Source organism: Dermacentor silvarum, chromosome 7 (assembly GCF_013339745.2).
Source record: "Dermacentor silvarum isolate Dsil-2018 chromosome 7, BIME_Dsil_1.4, whole genome shotgun sequence".
NCBI lineage: Eukaryota > Metazoa > Arthropoda > Arachnida > Ixodida > Ixodidae > Dermacentor > Dermacentor silvarum.
The window spans coordinates 24,683,214-24,701,681 of NC_051160.1; the positions used below are offsets into that span (position 1 = coordinate 24,683,214).

The following is an 18,468-nucleotide window of genomic DNA, read 5'->3' on the forward strand; positions in this document are numbered from 1 at the left end:
AGTATTGCATTTCTGCACAAGGAATTAAGTGACGAATTACGTGAGTAAATCTGAAACAAAGATTTACCAGCACAAGTTGCCGCACTGTCTTTTAGAATGTACACTTTGCGCTGGAGCTCGCACTTTTTTTTTAAGAATGGAGCTGTTTAAGGCCGAGGTTGGACCGTGTCGAGCGTTCATCAGCTTTGCGAAGCGCGCACCAGCAACAGGTGGTCGGAGAGTGGCGGGGATGAGAGAGGGAGATGGCGCGCCGAGCGACAGGGGGGCGGAACCAAGGAGAGACAGACAGATAGTACAGATAACGAGTGAGATAAATAAATAAAGCAAAATGAACTTTGTTGGCGAGGCGGGATTCTAACCCGTGTATCGGCAATCCGAAGGCGAGCGGCATAACCACTGCGCTATACGCCCATTTCTTCCTTTATTGCCGACTTTCACATTATACACCAGGAATAAGACAAAGCCTCAACAAATCGCCAAATATAAAATGTGTCAGCAAAATGTTTACTGGCACGACATACTAAAATTTTTTCAATGCTGCCAATTCGTCCAGCATTTCAATCCATGTTGGCTGTTCAGATATGCACCTACGCCTGCAGAACATGCAGTTATGGGAACCATTGGTTGCATTGAACCGACGATTGTAACGCAACTTGCTATGGGCGAGAGAGAAAGAAAGAAAGACAGAATAAGAGAGAGAGTGAGAAAGAAAAAAAAACAATATAATCTTTCTTGGCGATGCGGGAATTGAACTTGGATACTCACGGTCCGAAGGCGAGCGTCATACCGGCCACTACGCTATACACCTACGCTGGTAGAGCTTCGCTGTTTCGTCAGATTTCAGAAGAGTGGAACTGGCTTCATATTTTGTCATCATCGCACTCTGTGTGGTCTACGGATAATAAGAGCTTTAACATCATAACAGCAGCTCCAAACTGGTGACACAGCAAAGGAAATGTGATGTGGCAGGTATTCAACCGTGCACATAAACAATTAACGCGGAGGGGGGGGGGGGGGGGGGACCTATGAAAAGTGTTTAAAAATTGGAGGACGTTCAAGCTTCGCTTTTAAGAGTGGAACGCGATAGCGTTATCGGGGCCTGTTCGCATCGCATGTTTCTTTCAGTGGGCTTCACTGCAACACAGCAGGTGGGAAAGCCAGCTTACAAAGACCAAGCTTACAGCAATCCCCTTATAGTGGGCTTCACTTTTCAACAGAAATGCGTTGCTGAGAATACGTTTTCTCCAGGCCGATATAAGTCGTCTTATATTAAAGTGTGAAGGCCCTAGCACCGTTTTTTTTTTATTATTTTATAATTGTTTGCTATTGCGCCGACGTGCGCGCTTGTCCAAAATGCATTAGGCAGGCGAAGTCCCAATTTGGCCTGCCGTAGGGAGCCTACATGCAAGCGCTGTTTTAAAACAGCGCTTGCATGTAGGCTCCCTAGCCTGCCGAGGATATGAGCGGCATCTGGTTTTAATTTTCGCAAGTAAACTACCCGAGCGCGCCGCTGTTATAATTGCTGGAAAAGGGGTTTCTGGTTTGAGTTTCCTCGTAACAGAATGATCTTTTCCCGTACATTCAAATTACAATCCGACGCCACCATGTCTGTAGGTTGTGGTTAAGTCGTACTTTAACATTTTTCTGGCGTATTTCAATTGAGCAATTCAATTTTTGTTCACCAAAAACTTGCACCACGTGGAGGGCCTGCGCCGTCGGGGTGGTTGGGGGTGATTTTCTCCGCCACGGACGCCGGCATCCACGCCGACATCGGCGCCGACGCCGGATTTTCTGCGACAGGAGCCCTTAACGCTGTTGCGTTAAAATTGTACTCACCAATGCACTCTGGTGTGGTGTCGAAGATGACACAGTCTCTTTTCACTTTCCTGCATTCTGCGATCTCAATGGGATCACATATTTGTGGCGTCTTGGCTGGAAATTATGGACGAAACAACATTATTACATAGTTTTTTTATGGCAGCTCATAAATGAAGCCTTAAATTTAAGGGCGCAGAAAAATTCTGTGAATATTCGAAGTGTTGCACGTCTGCATGAGGAAGTGAAGAATTGCGGGAGTAAAACTGAAACAAAGATTTACCATTTCAAGTTGCGGCAACGTCTTTACAGCGCACATTTTGCCCTGTAGCTCCGATTTTTCTTTTTCTTCGTAATCATCGCACTCTTTGTGATCTACGGATAATAAGATCTTTAAAATCATAACAGCAGCACCAAATTGGTGACACAGCAAAAAAATGTGATGTGGCAGGTACTCCTCTGTGCACATCGAAAAAATCATCAGCCCTTCCCCTGTGGGAAAAGGGGGGTAGGCGAAGCTTGCAGCCAGACGACGCTGTCGCAGGCATTCCGCTTCGTTTGCCCTATAAACTCAGGGTCGGCGGCTCTTCCCTGACGTTTAGCCTGGGTTTCGGAAGCCCTTATACTTGTATCTGCACGCTAGAATCGGACGACAGGCTTTGCTTACTCCCATTTTCTCGACAGGGTAAGGGCTTGTGATTTAGTCCCTTTGGGTTGCACGTGTGACATGGGTAGTTCAAGGGCGAGGTACAGGTCCCCGAGCCCACAGGGGTATGTGCCATTGAGCCTGGAGCTTTCTCCACAATCACCACGACCGGCCCACACGACAGGCGTATGTGCCATTGTGCTTGGACCCTTTCTGCGCCAACGCCAGGATCGGTCCTCCTCATTAGCGTTGAACCACCACCACCACCGCGACCGCCGACACTTGCGAGGCAATACAAGCTTCGCTTGAAAAATTAAGGCGGGGGGGGGGGGGGGGGGGGGGTGTTTAGAAATGGCACTCACCAATGCACTCGGGTGTGTTGTCGTAGATGAGGCAGTCAGTTCCGCCCCTGTTGCATAATGCGGTCTCTCTGTCATCACATGGTTGTGGTGGCTTGTCTGGAAATTATAGCCGCAACAATAATTACACGTTTTCTTTTACGGCAGCTGATAAATGAAGCGTTCTATTTCAGTGCGCATGACAATTCAGTGAATACGCGAAGTATTGCACGTCTGCATGAGGAAGTGAAGAGTTACGGGAGTAAAATTGAAACAAAGATTTACCAGTGCAAGTTGCAGCACCAGTCTTTTACAATGCAAGCTTTGCGCTCTAGCTTGCACGTTTTTTAAACAACGGAGCTGTTTAAGGCCGAGGTTGCACCGTGCCGAGCGTGGTCAGTTTTGCGATAGATAGATAGATAGATAGATAGATAGATAGATAGATAGATAGATAGATAGATAGATAGATAGATAGATAGATAGATAGATAGATAGATAGATAGATAGATAGATAGATAGATAGATAGATAGATAGATAGATAGATAGATAGATAGATAGATTTTATTAGAAAATAATCAGAGTTTTGTGTTGCCCCGAAGGGGCATCGCTAATGGTTGGAACCTCTAGCGCAGGCCTTCGTTGGCTCTTGCCATCTTCTCTGCTCCCTGGATCAGCTTGAGCTCGTCGTCGAGGGCTGAACTGGGCAGCAGTGTCTCCTATTGCTCCCGCTTGGTGTTCGTGTCGTGATGTTCTATGTTGTGTAGCATGCACTCCCAGGTAATGTGGTATAGGGTTGGTGTGGCCCCGCACCAAGGGAATTCGTCCCTGTAGGCTGTGTGGTGTATGCGATGTAATATGTGTAGCTTCGTGTAAGTGCCTGTCTGGAGCCTATGCCACGGCAGTGGCATCCTCTCTTTAGTTTTCGGTGGGGTGGGGGATATCGCAAGCGACTCCCTCTGTGGTAGTTAAGGATGGCTGAATAATCGGGGTCAACTGCGCCAGGGTCATCTGCAGCCGGCGTGATGAGTGCTCGGTTATGTACAAATTCTCGAGTTGCTCTGTCGGCATACAGGTAACCCGTGATGGCCGCGTGCCCCGGTATCCAGATGATGGTTTGGATGGTGATGCCGCCAGTGTCCTCCTTGGGTATTTGGGCTAGGACCTATGCAGCAGGTCTTGCGATTCTTCCGAGTAGGAAGTTGCGGCAGGCCTGCTGGGAATCCGTGAGGATCGTCAGTGGTTTGTTTGCGTGCTAGACTTCGCGGATGGCTAACGCGATGGCCAGCTCTTTGGCTTCCGTGATCGTGCAGGCGTGCATCAATGCACCGGAGGTAACGTGGCCTCGGCGGTCACAGACCACTGTCACTGCACCCTTATTCTTCGTCTCGTACATGGCGGCGTCCTTAAAGCCGGTCGTGGTATGGAACCTGAATGTTTTCTCTATGTACTGGGCCCTCGCTCTCCTCCTGCCGGAGTTAAGGTAAGGATCCATGTTGCGTGGGAATGCGGCATTGTGATACCTGTCCTGGAGGCGACGAGGTATCGTGCAGGTTTCTTGGTTTCTTGGTTGGGGATAATTTTCTCCGCCACGGATGCCGACATCCACGCCGACGCTGGATTTTCTGGGACACGGGGCCCTTAACGCTATCGCGTTAAAATGGTACTCACCAATGCACTGCGGAGTGTTGTCGAAGATGGCACAGACTTTTCTCACTTTCCCACATTGTTCGATCTCACTGGTGTCACACATTTGTTCCGAATTAGCTGGAAATTAGAGACGAAACAACATTAATTACAGTTTTTTATGGCCTGTGATAAATGAAGCCTTAAACTTAAGGGCGCATAAAAATACTGTGAATATGCGAAGTGTTGCATGTCTGCATGAGGAAGTGAAAATTACGGGACTAAAACTGGGGCGCATAAACATTCTATGAATATGCGAAGTGTTGCATGTCTGTATGAGGAAGTGAAGAATTATGGGAGTAAAACTGAAACAAACATTTACCATTTGAAGTTGCGGCACCGTCTTTTACAGCGCACATTTTGCCCTGTAGCTCGCTTTTTTCTTTTTCTTTGTAATCATCGCACTCTTTGTTATCTACGGATAATAAGATCTTTAAAATCATAACAGCAGCACCAAATTGGTGACGCAGTAAAGAAAACGTGATGTGGCAGGTACTCATTCGTGCACATAAAAAAAAATCACAAGCACTTCACCTGACAAGAAAATGGGGTTATGCGGAGCTTGAGGCATGACGACGCTGTCGCAGGCATTCCGCTTCGTTTGCCCTTTAAACTCAGGGTCGGCGGCTCTTCGCTGACGTTTCGCCTGGGTTTCGGAAGCCCTTACGCTTGAATCTGTACCCTAGAATCGGACGACAGGCTTTGCTTACTCCCATCTTCTCAACAGGGGAAGGGCTTGTGATTTAGTCCCTTTGGGCCGCACATGTGACATGGGTAGTTCAAGGGCGAGGTACAGGTCCCCGAACCCACATGGGTATGTGCCATTGAGCTTAGACCTTTCTGCACCATTACCAGGAATGGCCCACTTTTTTATGGGCACACCACCATCCCCGTGATCGCACACACTTGAAAAGCAATACAAGCTTCGCTTGAAAAAATAAGGTGGGGAGGGGGGAGTACCTCCGAAAAGTATTTGGAAATGGCACTCACCAACGCACTCCGGTGTGTCTTCGAAGATGAGGCAGTCACTTCCGCCCCTCTTGCATAATGCGGTCTCTCTGGCATCACATGGTTGTGGTGGGTTGTCTGGAAATTTTAGGCGAAACAATAATTACACGTTTTTTTTTTACGGCAGCTGATAAACGAAGCCTAAAATTTCAGTGCGCATGACAATGCGCGAAGTATTGCACGTCTGCATGAGGAAGTGAAGAATTACGGGAGTAGAACTGAAACAAACATTTACCAGTGCAAGTTGCAGCACCGTCTTTTACAATGCACACTTTACACTGTAGCTTGCACTTTTTTGTTTCAGAACGGAGCTGTTTAAGGCCGAGGTTGAGCTGTACCGAGAGTTAATCAGTTTTGCGATATAGAAAGATAAATAGATAGATTTTATTAGAAAATAATCAGAGTTTTGTGTTGCCGCGAAGGGGCATCGCCAATGGTCGGGACCCCTAGTGCAGACCTTGGTTGGCTCTTGCCAGCTTCTCTGCTCCCTGGATCAGCTTGAGCTGGTCGTCGAGGGGCGAACTGGACAGCAGCGCCTCCTATTGCTCCCTCGTGTTGTTCGCATCGTGATGTTCTATGTTGTGTAGCATGCACTCCCAGGTAATGTGGTATAGGGTTGGTGTGGCCCCGCACCAAGGGAATTCGTCCCTGTAGGCTGTGTGCTGTATGCGATGTAATATGTGTAGCTTCGTGTAAATGCCTGTCTGGAGCCAACGCCAGGCATCCTCTCTTTAGTTTTCGGTGGGGTGGGCGATATCGCAAGCGACTCCCTCTTTGGTAGTTAAAAATGGCTGAATACTCGGGGTCGACTGGGTCAGCGTCATCTGCAGCCGGCGTGATGAGTGCTCGGTTATGTACAAATTCTCGAGTTGCTCTGTCGGAATACAGGTAACCCGTGATGGCAGCGTGCCCCGGTATCCAGATGATGGCTTGGGTGGTGATGCCGTCAGTGGTGATGCCTTGCGTATTTGGGCTAGCACTTATGCAGCACGTCTTGCGATTCTTCCGTGTAGGAAGTTGCGGCGGGCCTGCTGGGAATTCGTGAGGGTCGTCAGTGGTTTGTTTAAGTGTTGGAGTTCGCGGATGGCTAACGCGATGGCCAGCTCTTCGGCATCCGTCATCGTGCAGGGGCGGGTCAATGCACCAGAGGTAACGCGTGGCCTCGGCGGTCACAGACCACTGTCACTGCACCCTTATTATTCGTCTCGTACATGGCGGCGTCCGTAGATCCGGCGGTGATATGGAATATGAATGTTTTTTTCTATGTACTGGGCCCTCGCTGTCCTCCGGCCACAGTTAAGGTAAGGATCCATGTTGCGTGGGAATGCGGCATTGTGATACCTGTCCTGGACGTGACGAGGTATCGTGCAGGTTTCTTGGTTTCACAGTGTTGTGGCCTTGAAGCCGAAGGTTCGTAGGACGTGCCGGCCCGTGTGAGTCCGCGCAACTCTCTATTGTTGTGAGACGTCAAGGGCTTCAGTGATTCCACTGAGCATATTGCGTAACCCTAGCACGATTAATTTCTCAGTCGATGTACTCATATCAGCAGGCAGAGAGCGGTCTTGAAAGCCATCCTGAAGAGCTTGTCTGCCTGTTTCATCTGGGATTGCGTGAGATGGTAGTAAGGCAGGCTGTATGTATTTCTGCTCACCACCAGGCTTCTGACCAGTCGGAGGGTGTCCCCTTTCTTCACGCCTCCATTCTTGGATCATGCGTGATACCGCCTTGACTCTGGTTTTCAGGAGTGTAAGGGTGTGGGTAACCCGCTGGTTAGGCTGCAGCCACATGCCCAGCACTCTGAGCAATGGCTTCTCTGGCGTGAGGCCCCCGTAGAGGTGTACCGCGTGTTTTTGTTCTGGGTCTGTGGGTACCGTGTTTTTACCCCGGCCTCGCCAGACTCGTATGATTTTTGCGAAGCGCGCACCAGCCACAGGTCATCGGAAAGTGGCGAGGATCAGAGAGGGAGAGCGCGCGCCGAACGACCGGTGGGCGGAACCAAGGAGAGACAGACAGATAGCGAGAGTGATAAATAAATATATAAATAATTAAAGCAAAATGAACTTTCTTGGCGAAACGGGATTCGAACCAGGGTACCCACGGTTCGAAGGCCATAACCACTGCGCTATACACCCATCTTTTCTTTATTTATTGCCAACTTTGACATTATACAGCAACAAAAAGACAAAACACCAACAAACCGCAAATTATAAAACTTGTCAGCAAAATGTTTACTGGCACGAAATATTAAAAATTTTTCAATGCTGCCAATCCGTCCAGCGTTTCAATCTATGTTGGCTGTACAGCTATACACCCACGCTTGCAGAACATGGATTTATGGGAACCATATGATTGCATTCTACCGATGATTGTAACACAACTTGCTATGGGTCAGAGAGAAAAAGAAAGAGAGAAACACAGAAAGAAAGAGAGAGAAAACAAACATTATAAACTGTCTTGGCGAGGCGGGATTTGAACTCGGGTACTCACGTTACGAAGGTGAGCGTCATACCGGCCACTACGTTATACACCTACGCTGGCAGAGCTTCGCTGTTTGATCAAATTTCGGAAGAGTGGAAGTGGCTTAATATTTGGTCACCATCGCACTCTGTGTGGTCTACGGATAATAAGAGCTTTAACATCATAACAGCAGCACCAAATTTGGTCCCACAATAAAAGCAAATGTGATGTTGCAGGTACTCATCCGTGCACATAAAAAAATAAGGGGGGGTCTCTATTACAAGTGTTTTAGAATGGTACTCACCAACGCAGTGCGGTGTGTCGTTGATCATGACACAGTCTTTTCCCACATTTTTGCAGAATTCGGTCTTTCTGTGATTACACATTTGTTTTGGCTTGTCTGGAAATTATGGACGCCACAACATTCATTACGCAGTTTCTTTATATAGCCGCTGATAGATGAGGCCTTGAATTTAAAGGCGCATAAACATTCTGTGAATATGCAAAGTGTGGCGCGTCTGCATGAGGACGTGAAGAATTACGGGACTAAAGCTCAAACGAAGATTTGCCAGTTCAAGTCGCGGCACCGTCTTTTACAATGCACACTTTGCCCTGTAGCTCGCGTTTTTCTTTTTCCTTGTCATCATCGCTCTCTTCGTGGTCTACGGATAATAAGAGCTTTAAAATCGTAAGAGCAGCAGCAAATTGGTGATACAGGAAAGAAAATGTGATGTGGCAGGTACTCATCCGTGCACATCAAAATAATCACCAGCCCTTCCCCTGTCGATAATATGGGTGTAAGCGATGCTTGTGGCAAGATGACGCTGTCGCAGGCGTTCCGCTTCGTTTGCCCTAAACTCAGGGTCGGCGGCTCGTCGCTGACGTATCGCGTGGGTTTCGTAAGCCCTCAGGCTAGAATCGGACGACCAGGCTTCGCTAACCCCCATTTTCTCGACAGGGGAGGCGCTTGTGATTATTTCTCTTCGGGTCCCACGTGTGACAAGGGTTGTTCAAGGCTGTGCACAGGTCCCCGAGCCCACAGGGGTATGTACCATTGTGCTTGGACCATTTCTGCACCATCGCCAGTATCCGCCCACTTTTTTTTAGCATGACACTATCACCACCGCGACCGCCGACACTTGTGAGGCAATACAAGCATCGCTTGAACAAATGAGGGGGGGGGGGGGGGGGGAGGCACCTATGAAAAGTCTAGAAATGGCACTCACTCACGCACTGGGGTGTATTGTTGACGATGAGGCAGGCCCTTCCCCTCCTCCTGCATAATGCGGTCTCTCTGGCATCACACTGTTGTGGCGGATTCTCTGGAAATAATAGACGAAACATTAATTGCACCTCTTTTACAATGCACACTTTTCCCTGTTGCTTGCATTTTTCTTTTTCTTTGTCGTCATCGCACTCTTTTCGGTTTACGTATAGTATAGGCCATTACGGAGTAATTACTCTTTCGTGCTGTAGTTGTCGCTTTTCTCCCTGTATCGAGTGAACACTTGCATATCCTTCGAGAAGACTATTGACCCTATTCGCGGTGATACCTTGGGCGCTACCATGTTTGACCACGTGGTGACGCGTCCATTGCTTGCCTCAACTGCCTCCGTAGTCCCCGCGTTTACAATCGATTTGCGTGGCACCGGTCCGGCTTGGCAAACCTCTGTTTCGGGAGATGTCGTAGATGGTGATGGGGTGGACGACATGAAGCTTTGGTCACAGCTCTAGAGAACATGTAAGAGCTCTTACGGAGCTAATGAACCTACGTCTGAATGGCGCGAGCAGTGTATATGATGCTTGTTCTAAAAGCGGGGCTAAATATGTAGTCCAAGCAATCCAATCTTGCCGCTCATAAATTATTCAGGATTAGCGGCTTTTGCTCCTTGTTCTTTATTTGGCAAATATTTTGAAGTAGTGGCTTGTCACGTTTCTGACTCAGTAGTTTCTCGTTGTGGTCCCCATCTGATAATTTCCTGCCTAATCGCTCGCGAGTGTGCTCAGTTCCGTTAGATCTGTTCTTGCTGCGCACAAGGCTTGAAACATAGCTGTTCTGTACATTGTATTACCGTGTATGAAATATGTATTATCGCTACTAACTATATTAGTCTTGTGGACCGTCACGAAACTTTCAGCTTCGACCATTCGTGCGCTATCGGTGTAGTCAGTCATTTATTGTGCGTATATAGTGTGCATATAACCAATTGTGCGCCCATTCACTTATTCTTGACACGTTGGCAATAGAGCAGGCCGTAAGTTTCCGTGCCAGTAGGGGTAGATGTGGGTAGATACTGCGCGCGAAACCTACGACGACGGGAAGCGGCGCTACTCCTTTTTTAATTGTTCAACGAGCGGTACAGACTCTTGCCGACGTACCGGGGCTGAAGCCCTTTCTTTGAAGGTTAGCGATACAACGCTGGCGGATCAGCAAATTTCTGTATCCTCGAGGAAATCCGTTTGCATCGAAGTGCCGCAAACACGTGCGAACAGTTGCAGCAGCGTTCCGCGAACTTGGCCACACATATTCATTACATTCCTCAGTATGCCAGTCACTATTCTTGCAGCCAACTACTGCACACGTCTTCAATCTACATGATTCAATCCAGCATGTTTGCAGCATAGTGCGTTATGCGAAAATTCAGCTGCATTTCAGACAGCTGATCGCACAGAAGCAAGGTAGAAGCGGTAATGGTTTCGTATTCGTGCGCGGTTGCTGAGGCGACGTACGGCGCGCCGCCGAAAGTGCCCTCTCGTTTCTCTAGGGCAAACTGCTCCGCGAAAAGTGTCAATAGCCATACATACACCACCAATTTCGGACGTTTGGCGCTTGTGCCTTATATGTAAGTGTGATGATAATGAGTTCGATGTGGCCGCTGCTGTTGGTGTGTTGCTTGAACGCATTTCTACATATCGTGGGAGTCGCATGTATGTGTGAAAAAAACATGGGAACAGACAACAGAAAAAAAAAGTTTTAAAGGAACAGGGCGTTTCAGCTTCTATACGGTAGCCTCATTCACAAGCTTCTAGTATATGGAAGTCATGTATTCAAGGCTCCCATATGAGAGTGGGACGAGTTTTTATCAAGGCCTATTTTTATACCACAAGCCTGTATCGCAGTCATGGTTCAGTAGTCCGCATTGGTATTCGGCATCCTCTTTCTTGGTCAGTGGCACATCGAAGAGCATTTATGTAATATTTGTTTCGGCGACACTATTATTCTTATGTGCCCAGAATATTTCAATCGGTTTGAACTCTCGGTAACATCGAAGAAATATTGCACAAACACAGGAAGAGCTAGTCTGGGTACTTTTGAAAACGTAGTTTAACTGACACCACATTGTTCAGAAGCATCGTTCTTAGCGCACATTCGGGGCCGGCTGCCATTGTTGGTAGCTGCCAAATTTTCGCGAAGACGCCACAGCAACAGCGCCCATTCATGCAGGAATGGTGAATGGCGTAATCTAGGTGTTATGGCGCTAGCGCTATTCAGAAGTTCATGGAATACAGACTAGAAGTAGTTATCTAAATTGTTTCTTTTCATATATCCACAGGGGTCACGTGTGGTTCGCTTCGGAATACATCCAAGAGGGGTAGGCAAACCAGTCCTCAATTCCGAAGCTCAGTGAGAAATATTCAGGCGACTACTTCGGATACATTGCTGGGCTTCGCATAAGCGCATCGTGCTACAAGCGACGGTTGTGGCAACCGAGGCTTCCAGTAACGTGTGCCCGGCACACCAATATTTCATCCGCACAATGGCCAATTTCAGCACTTTGGGTTTTGGTGCAGGCATTCATTGAAAACGCGATCTTGTAGTCGCGTTCAATGAACATTCCGTTTTTGTGCTGTTCATGCGGCAAGTGGGTGTCGCGTTGTATACACCGCACAGCTAGCAATGTTAACAGTGGGAAATCATCACAGGCGCAGAACTGAACTGCGATCTCCACGACCGTTGGCCCTTCATTGTGCTGTAAGAAGCCGCACAAGCACGAACGTAGCGTCATAGAGGACGGTTCTGCTGCTCTTTCCAACTCGTGCTAGTCGCATCCGGATTAGTTAGTAGCCGCATCTGGATCCGGATTAGCAGTTAGTAGTTGCAACAAGCTCACCATAAGTCGCCATTGCATTTTATTTTATGTCTGAACATTGTTCGGCTACTGAGGTCACGATGGATTTGCAAGCTGCTCCCTCTCAATACTCGCACACAGCATTTTGTGGCAATCAAGAGGCTGTTGAGGCAAAGCGCGCATAATCGAGATTGCTTACTCCCACATTTTCACCTGCGTTAGGTTAGGCTGGGAAGACAAAACTTAAACACCGTATTTAGGACAGCTCAATAAGACGAAAAACACCACTGAGTGTCGAAGTTGGATTATTTTGCGGCTTTTCCCTTGCATGTCTGCGCAAACTGTAAAAACCGTTCCATACGGAAGCTGCTTCGTTTCAGCGTCTGTTCCGGGAAGCCAAACGTGCTGCCAAAAGCTGGCGAACTCATGTAGCTCATGTATGCGGATTCCAATGATCCTCAGCTGCCTCTTCGGAGCTCGTTGAATATCGTTGCCACCGAGTTTGATTGTCACCTTGTCTTGTTCTTGTGGTACAGCCCCAAGAAGAATGTACTGGATCTTTCCGAGAGGTTTGCATTCTGGTGATGGTCAGATATTAGTCTATTTTGTCAAGCGCCTCTTGTATTGCGGCCTGGTTTACCTGAACTGTGTTAAAGAAAGCTGCTAAATATGTCCATATTGTAATATCATCAGCATATAATGTGCTTTTGACACCCGGCATTTCCAGGATCCGGGTGGCCAGTATTCTTATCATTAAGTTGAAGAAGGTAGACGAGAGGATGTTCCCTTGAGGTACACCTCTGTTCATAAACTGGGTCGGGTTCCTTGCACCCATCATAGTTTCAAAGGTGCGATGCGCCAGAAATACTTACACTATGTTGCGCATTCACTCTCCGGGACCCACTCCCATTATCCACTGCAGAATGGTGTCATGGGTTACCGTATCGAATAACTTTAAACAGCTAGGCTGTTTAAGCCAACCGTAAAGTGTGCGCGTTTCATTAAATTATCATTGGCTCGAGCGTCGTCGTCTTCTCCCGCAGCTCGCTCGTTGGCGCTCCTAGGTTAATTCCGCTAGGGAGCCTACATGCAACGCCGTTGTTGCATGTAGGCTCCCTAAGTTCCGGAGCTGGCTCGATGGCACCCCTCGGTTAGCGCTCGAACTCGTGCTCGGCACGCGCCCGTGCCACTGCTCCCGCGTTCGTCGTCGTCGACGTCTTCCACAGCTGGCTGCGTGGCCGCTAATCATTTCAGCGTGCAATTTCACTTCTCTTCTGTCGTCGTAGTGGGGAGGTAAAGCTTGCACTAGGCCGCGTAAAGCTCGAGTCCCAACGAAGCTGGCTGATCGATTGCGTCTCCTGGTGGTAGCTAGGTGCAACTTGGCTATATCGAGGTTGAACTTGGTTGTATCTAAGTTGAACTTGGAAGGAGCTAGGTTCGGTCTTGGCTATGTGTGAGTTGACCTTGGTTATGCCAGGAATCTCTTAGGCCATGACGCAATCGATCGGCCATCTTCGCTGTGTCTCTAGCTTTGCGCGGCCTAGTGCAAGCTCAGCCAGTTTCTTTAGGTGGACAGCTGCCATGATGCCGGGTGCTTTCGTTGTACTCCGCTGGGTGGCTGCCGCTCGCCTCATTAGGTACAAGAAGCCTGTTTGACCTTTATCAAAGCAAGGACCCGCTTCGCTCTCTTCAAGTACAAAGTGCAGCCGGTTTGGTGTTAGTCTTCCCAGCTATTTGCAGAAGAATGACGTCAATGACACTGGTCTCAGGTTGCCTATGGCATTTGGTGGCTTGCCTCCTTTCGATAAAGAGGCCACCACCGAGTTCTTCCACTCTTGCGGTATATTACTCGACATCCACACGTCATTATTGGTAGCTAAGAGTTGTGCCTTGCTTATTTTCGTCGAGGTTCTTCATCATTTGCCATCTCATTCCAACATTGGAACATTATCTGCTGCATCGCTGTGGTGAGCTCCGCAGGTGTGAATAGCTAATTGACTCCCTCATCGTTGGATACGGCTAAATGTTCATAGCTATCTTCGGGACAGAAGCATGCGGGAAGAAGGTGTCTGCCGCTGGTCCCATGGCCACCATGATGTCAGCGACTGTATTGTATTTGTTCTTCTTACCTACCATGGCTCTGTACGTTCTGTAAAGTGTGGCAAGGCCGGTCCTTTTGTTGAACATCTCGCAATGCTCGAGCCAACAGTCCATGGAAAGTTTCTTCACGTACCTCCTCGCCTGCTCGGTCTTGTTGCCCATTGCAAGAAAGTAATTGAAGCTTGTGTCCCCTGCATGCACAATGTCTGTAACCGTTCTCGGGTTTCCCAAAGTTTGATTAGGTGTCTGTCAGGTACTGGCATGTCCACGCGGACATGAACCTGGCGAGTGGCCTCTATCGCTGCTCTCGCTAGCGTTATAACAAGTGGGATCTCCTTCAGGCGTGCAACAAGCCACTGCCTGAACTCTTCCAAATCAATGGCCTTGCGGGTGGGAAAGGAGAGGTCATTTGCCAGTTCAAGGCCAGCCGTATCCATCGCGTCGGCAAGCGTTCTCCCTCTATAGAAGTACTTGTTGTTGGGCAAGTTGGCTTCAAAGAAGATGCAAAGACACACGCCATAGGCGCTACTAACAACTTTATTCGAAAGACAGCGAGATACAGATACTTTTGCCAATGCGCAGGTGCATCAGCCACTTGGGGCAGACAACAGAGGGCGATTGTCAGGGCTAACACGATCATTTGGAAGATCTAAAAAAAAGTAAGCTTTGCGTAGTACAAAAGAACACAGGTCTGACTTACACAAGCACTACTTTTTTTCTTTCATGTAAAACGTTTCCGTTAGTTCACGGGCAGTTTCATCTTTACTTCTGCCCAGAATCTTCCCATCATGAAATCTCGGACGACAAGGGCAGGCTTTACAGTGTCCTGAAAGGTGCGCATTCAAGTATTTCGTCATGTTATATGATGCTCCCTCATTCGATCATTGACGCAGTGGCCAGTTTGTCCTACATAGTATTTTCCACAAGACAGGGGGATTTCATAAACCACTCCGGTGGTGCACCGCCCGTAAGGTTGTACTAGGCAGCCTACCTTAGATCTGCCCATTATGCGAGGACACAGTTGTGCCAGCCTGTTTGGGAGTGGAGAACACTACGGCCATTCTGTACCTGTTAGCCACTTTAAGTTGCGGCTAAGCTTATGCAGATACGGCACGACTTGCAGGCCTTTGGCCACTCCGCTCACCGGCTCTGGCGTCATTCGCTGGTGTGCCCACTTTTAGTTTCCGTTATAGAGATTAGACCACTGATGTCCTGACCGAACGAGGGTAGCTGGCTTTTGGAAGCCTAATTAACTGTTCGTCAAAACTGTCCTGCATCTTGTGTTCAAAAGACCTCTAGAAGTGTGGACCGCAGGCAGAGTTCCCCTCTGGCTGTTGTTTTACAGCATAAGCTGTTAAGGGCTCGTTCCAGCAGCCATTTCGGTTCGCGATGGTGTCCGCCACCGCCACCTCCACCGACGGTGTGTGGTGACCATAACCGCTATCGCCAGAAATGCAAAAAAAAAAAATGTATCCGGTTCCCGCTGGGATCGGACTCGGCCCTGCTGCGCGGGAGACAGATACTCTACCACTGGGCCATGCAAGCGCTTGCTATAAGTTAGCGGGAAAATTCCCTATAAACGCACCCTAGGCAGGCGCTCAGGCGCAGACGGCGAGATTCCATTCAGACGATGCGCGCAATCAAGGCGATCCCGAGTCTCCGCCAGTATGATGGTGCCATATAGTTAAGGCGCCTGCAAACATAGAGCTACGTGCGCGGCGACAACCAGCCATCGTCGGGCTCAACAGACTGCTGTACTGAGAGCATTACAAGCCCCAGCTCACCGTCGACGCCAGGCAGACAATTCAAATCGTTCTCGTCAAAACGAGGCGAAGAGACTTTGTTGCGAAGACCCTGTTTTGCGTGGTGCCGAAATTGGAGTGACTCTTGAGCTGCTCCACCAGCTTACGCTGGGACTGTACTGCGTCTGCCACGCAGCAGTCATTGGTTCTTTGGTTTCTCGCGTTTTGTGTTCGTCAGTATTTGCGTTTTATTCTATGCTACTGCTAGGTGGGGTGGCAAGGGACTTCAGGTCGGGAAGCTCCCTATCTCCCATGATGGCCGCTTTCTTATAAGCCCTACCCCTGCGTCGGTTCTTCAAATTGCGTTCTGAGTGCATTCATTTGCTACCGAAGATTGTCTAATTCTTTTTTTTACGTTCCGCGCTTCTTCTTCTTCCTTCTTCTGTATTTGCTATAGCAGTGTTGCTTTATTGCTTTGACTTGCCGTTCCTAACGCTACTGCCGTTGCGTATGAGGGTTTACTGCTTGGCTGTGATGGTGGAGAATGCGGAGGCCCTCCTTGTTTAGTCGTACTTCCCCACTGCAGTTTATTCTATACTGCGAGTGACTGCCGTTTCCTTCGCTTCTTCCGCAAGTGCGGTTCTATCTGGGCAATCGGCGTCGGCAGCTAGGTGTCTTTTATTGTAGCGTTAGCTACACTGGCCTAGCCAAGCCCGTTTCGCGCGGCACATCAAGAGCCGTGCTGCGCATGCGCAAGGATCAGTGATGTCACACGGCTTGCGCACCGGAGCCACCGGAGCCGGCACCTCTCGCGCACTCCGCCGCCGCCGCGCGCGACTCACCGCCGCCGGTCTGCGCATTCCAGAGGAGTGACGTCGTAGCCGTGGTAGACGCACTGGCGCCGGCGCGCGCTCGCTGTGCAGTCGCCGTCTGACACTGCGCTGGAGCCGCTGCAATTCTGACTGGCGTTTGCCAGTGTGGTATAGCCATGGAGAAGGAGAGCGCAAATGCTGCTCAACAGCGCAGAAGAACAGAGAAGCTTGACTCATCGGATCCCGAAGTAGTTGCCTGGCAATTAACGGTTGAGCATAGGAGGAATGAACAGAAGAAGGCTAAACGTGCTGCGGAGACACCGGGGCAAAGGGACGAACGTCTAGCATAGCGGCGTCGCCAGGAGGCTAAGCGACGTGCCCGACCACCCCTGCAGCAACAACAAAACGCCGTCGATGACGTCAAGGCTCGCCGATCGACTGAATACACTGTGAAACTCAGCGAAAGCGCATGTGCCACATAATACGTATACCGCGTGTGTGTCATTGGAGCAGCAGTAAGCATGACAATCAAGCTAATCCTTGACCATCTAGACAACCAGGAAAGCTAAGAGTAATCAGCTGAACCTTTGCTAACGCTACGTATATCCTGGCATAGCCGAGCTAAGCCACTGCAACTTTTTTTTTTGAACCATGCGCAGTACTTAGTTTGAACGCATGATCCCTCTTCTCCGTATGGGTGCCGTCGCATGTAGAGCAGTGTGCTTCAGGTACCGGACATGTATTTTGTTTTGGGCCATGGCATCTACTACAAACCAGCGATGCTGCGTAGTACTCAACCACTCTCTGGAGATGGTACCAGTATTATTGCGATAGTATTAAGGGGCCCCTGGCACAATATATTCGGTGTCGGCGTCCGGTGCCGTCGTTTCGAGAAAAATCATTCAGAGCCCCAACCATGCATTCCCTTTGTGTGGCGCAGAGGCGTTATTTAACTAATTGAATTCCTTAAAGTAAAATGTGTCAGAAAAATTGTGAAGTACGACCTAAACACAACCTACGGATATGGTAGCATAGGGATGTAATCTCAATATAGGAGAAAACATAATTCTGTTACACGGAAACTCAAACACTAACCTTTTTTCCCGCATTTCTACCAATCCTAGAGCGGCGGGGCCCACTCTGTTTCATGCAATAACACCGTCGACATGGCGCTTGCCTCCGCCAATCCACAGAGCGCAGAGGCGAAAGTGGAGAAAAAAAGGAAAGCTGCAGTTGCTGTGAAGCGTGACAAGCTGTCAGGGATGTTTGAATTGTTAACACATTCCACTCTTAAAGGTGAAGATTAAGCGTTCCAAATTTTTTGGTACTTGCGGAAGGGTGTCGAAAGCAAATGTGATAAGCACCATGGCCTTGTTGTGCATCGACTTCACAGAAAGTATTTGTGCTGTTAAATAATGAGATTGCGACAAATATGTGACTTTGATGGCGCGAAGACGACTGGATGGCGACAAAACAATGTCGGCGATGTCTTCAGATTGCATGAATACTTCTCCATGTATGATGACGGCTATATGACGACGTGGTGGCGTGGAGCAGAGGTAGAACACCCGGCTTCTAATCGGAAAGTCGTAGGTTCGAATTCTCCTCCAGTCCACAACATTTTGAAGCATGAAATGAGCCTGACTATAGCAATAAAAATCGCCGAGCGCAAGTGGGGCTATACTAGTTTAGGTGCAACCAAATTGGGAAGGCCCACTAAGCTCCAACAAGGTCACTCCCTCAACAGAACAGGAATCGACCTCCCTAGTGCAGTATTCGGCCACTACCTCCCTCAT

General features: G+C 48.8%; 2 protein-coding genes across 8 annotated transcripts in view; one reads left to right on the top strand and one right to left on the bottom strand.

The window, feature by feature from the left end:
• The window catches only part of LOC119459443 (uncharacterized), a 307,019-nt gene that overhangs the window by 153,376 nt on the left and 135,175 nt on the right, over window positions 1-18,468 (top strand). The window lies entirely within an intron of this gene.
• Window positions 1-18,468, bottom strand: part of LOC125946657 (uncharacterized) — a 34,179-nt gene that overhangs the window by 10,416 nt on the left and 5,295 nt on the right. For 4 of the 5 annotated variants that reach the window (XM_049670366.1, XM_049670368.1, XM_049670365.1 and 1 more), the window contains exons 2-7: window positions 9,175-9,270; window positions 8,253-8,348; window positions 5,474-5,569; window positions 4,469-4,564; window positions 2,824-2,919; window positions 1,837-1,932 (exon numbers count right to left, since the gene is read on the bottom strand). In XM_049670366.1, the coding sequence (XP_049526323.1) occupies window positions 1,837-1,932; window positions 2,824-2,919; window positions 4,469-4,564; window positions 5,474-5,569; window positions 8,253-8,348; window positions 9,175-9,270 (576 nt within the window). The remainder of the gene's footprint in view (window positions 1-1,836; window positions 1,933-2,823; window positions 2,920-4,468; window positions 4,565-5,473; window positions 5,570-8,252; window positions 8,349-9,174; window positions 9,271-18,468) is intronic. The other variant, XM_049670369.1, reaches the window with a different exon arrangement.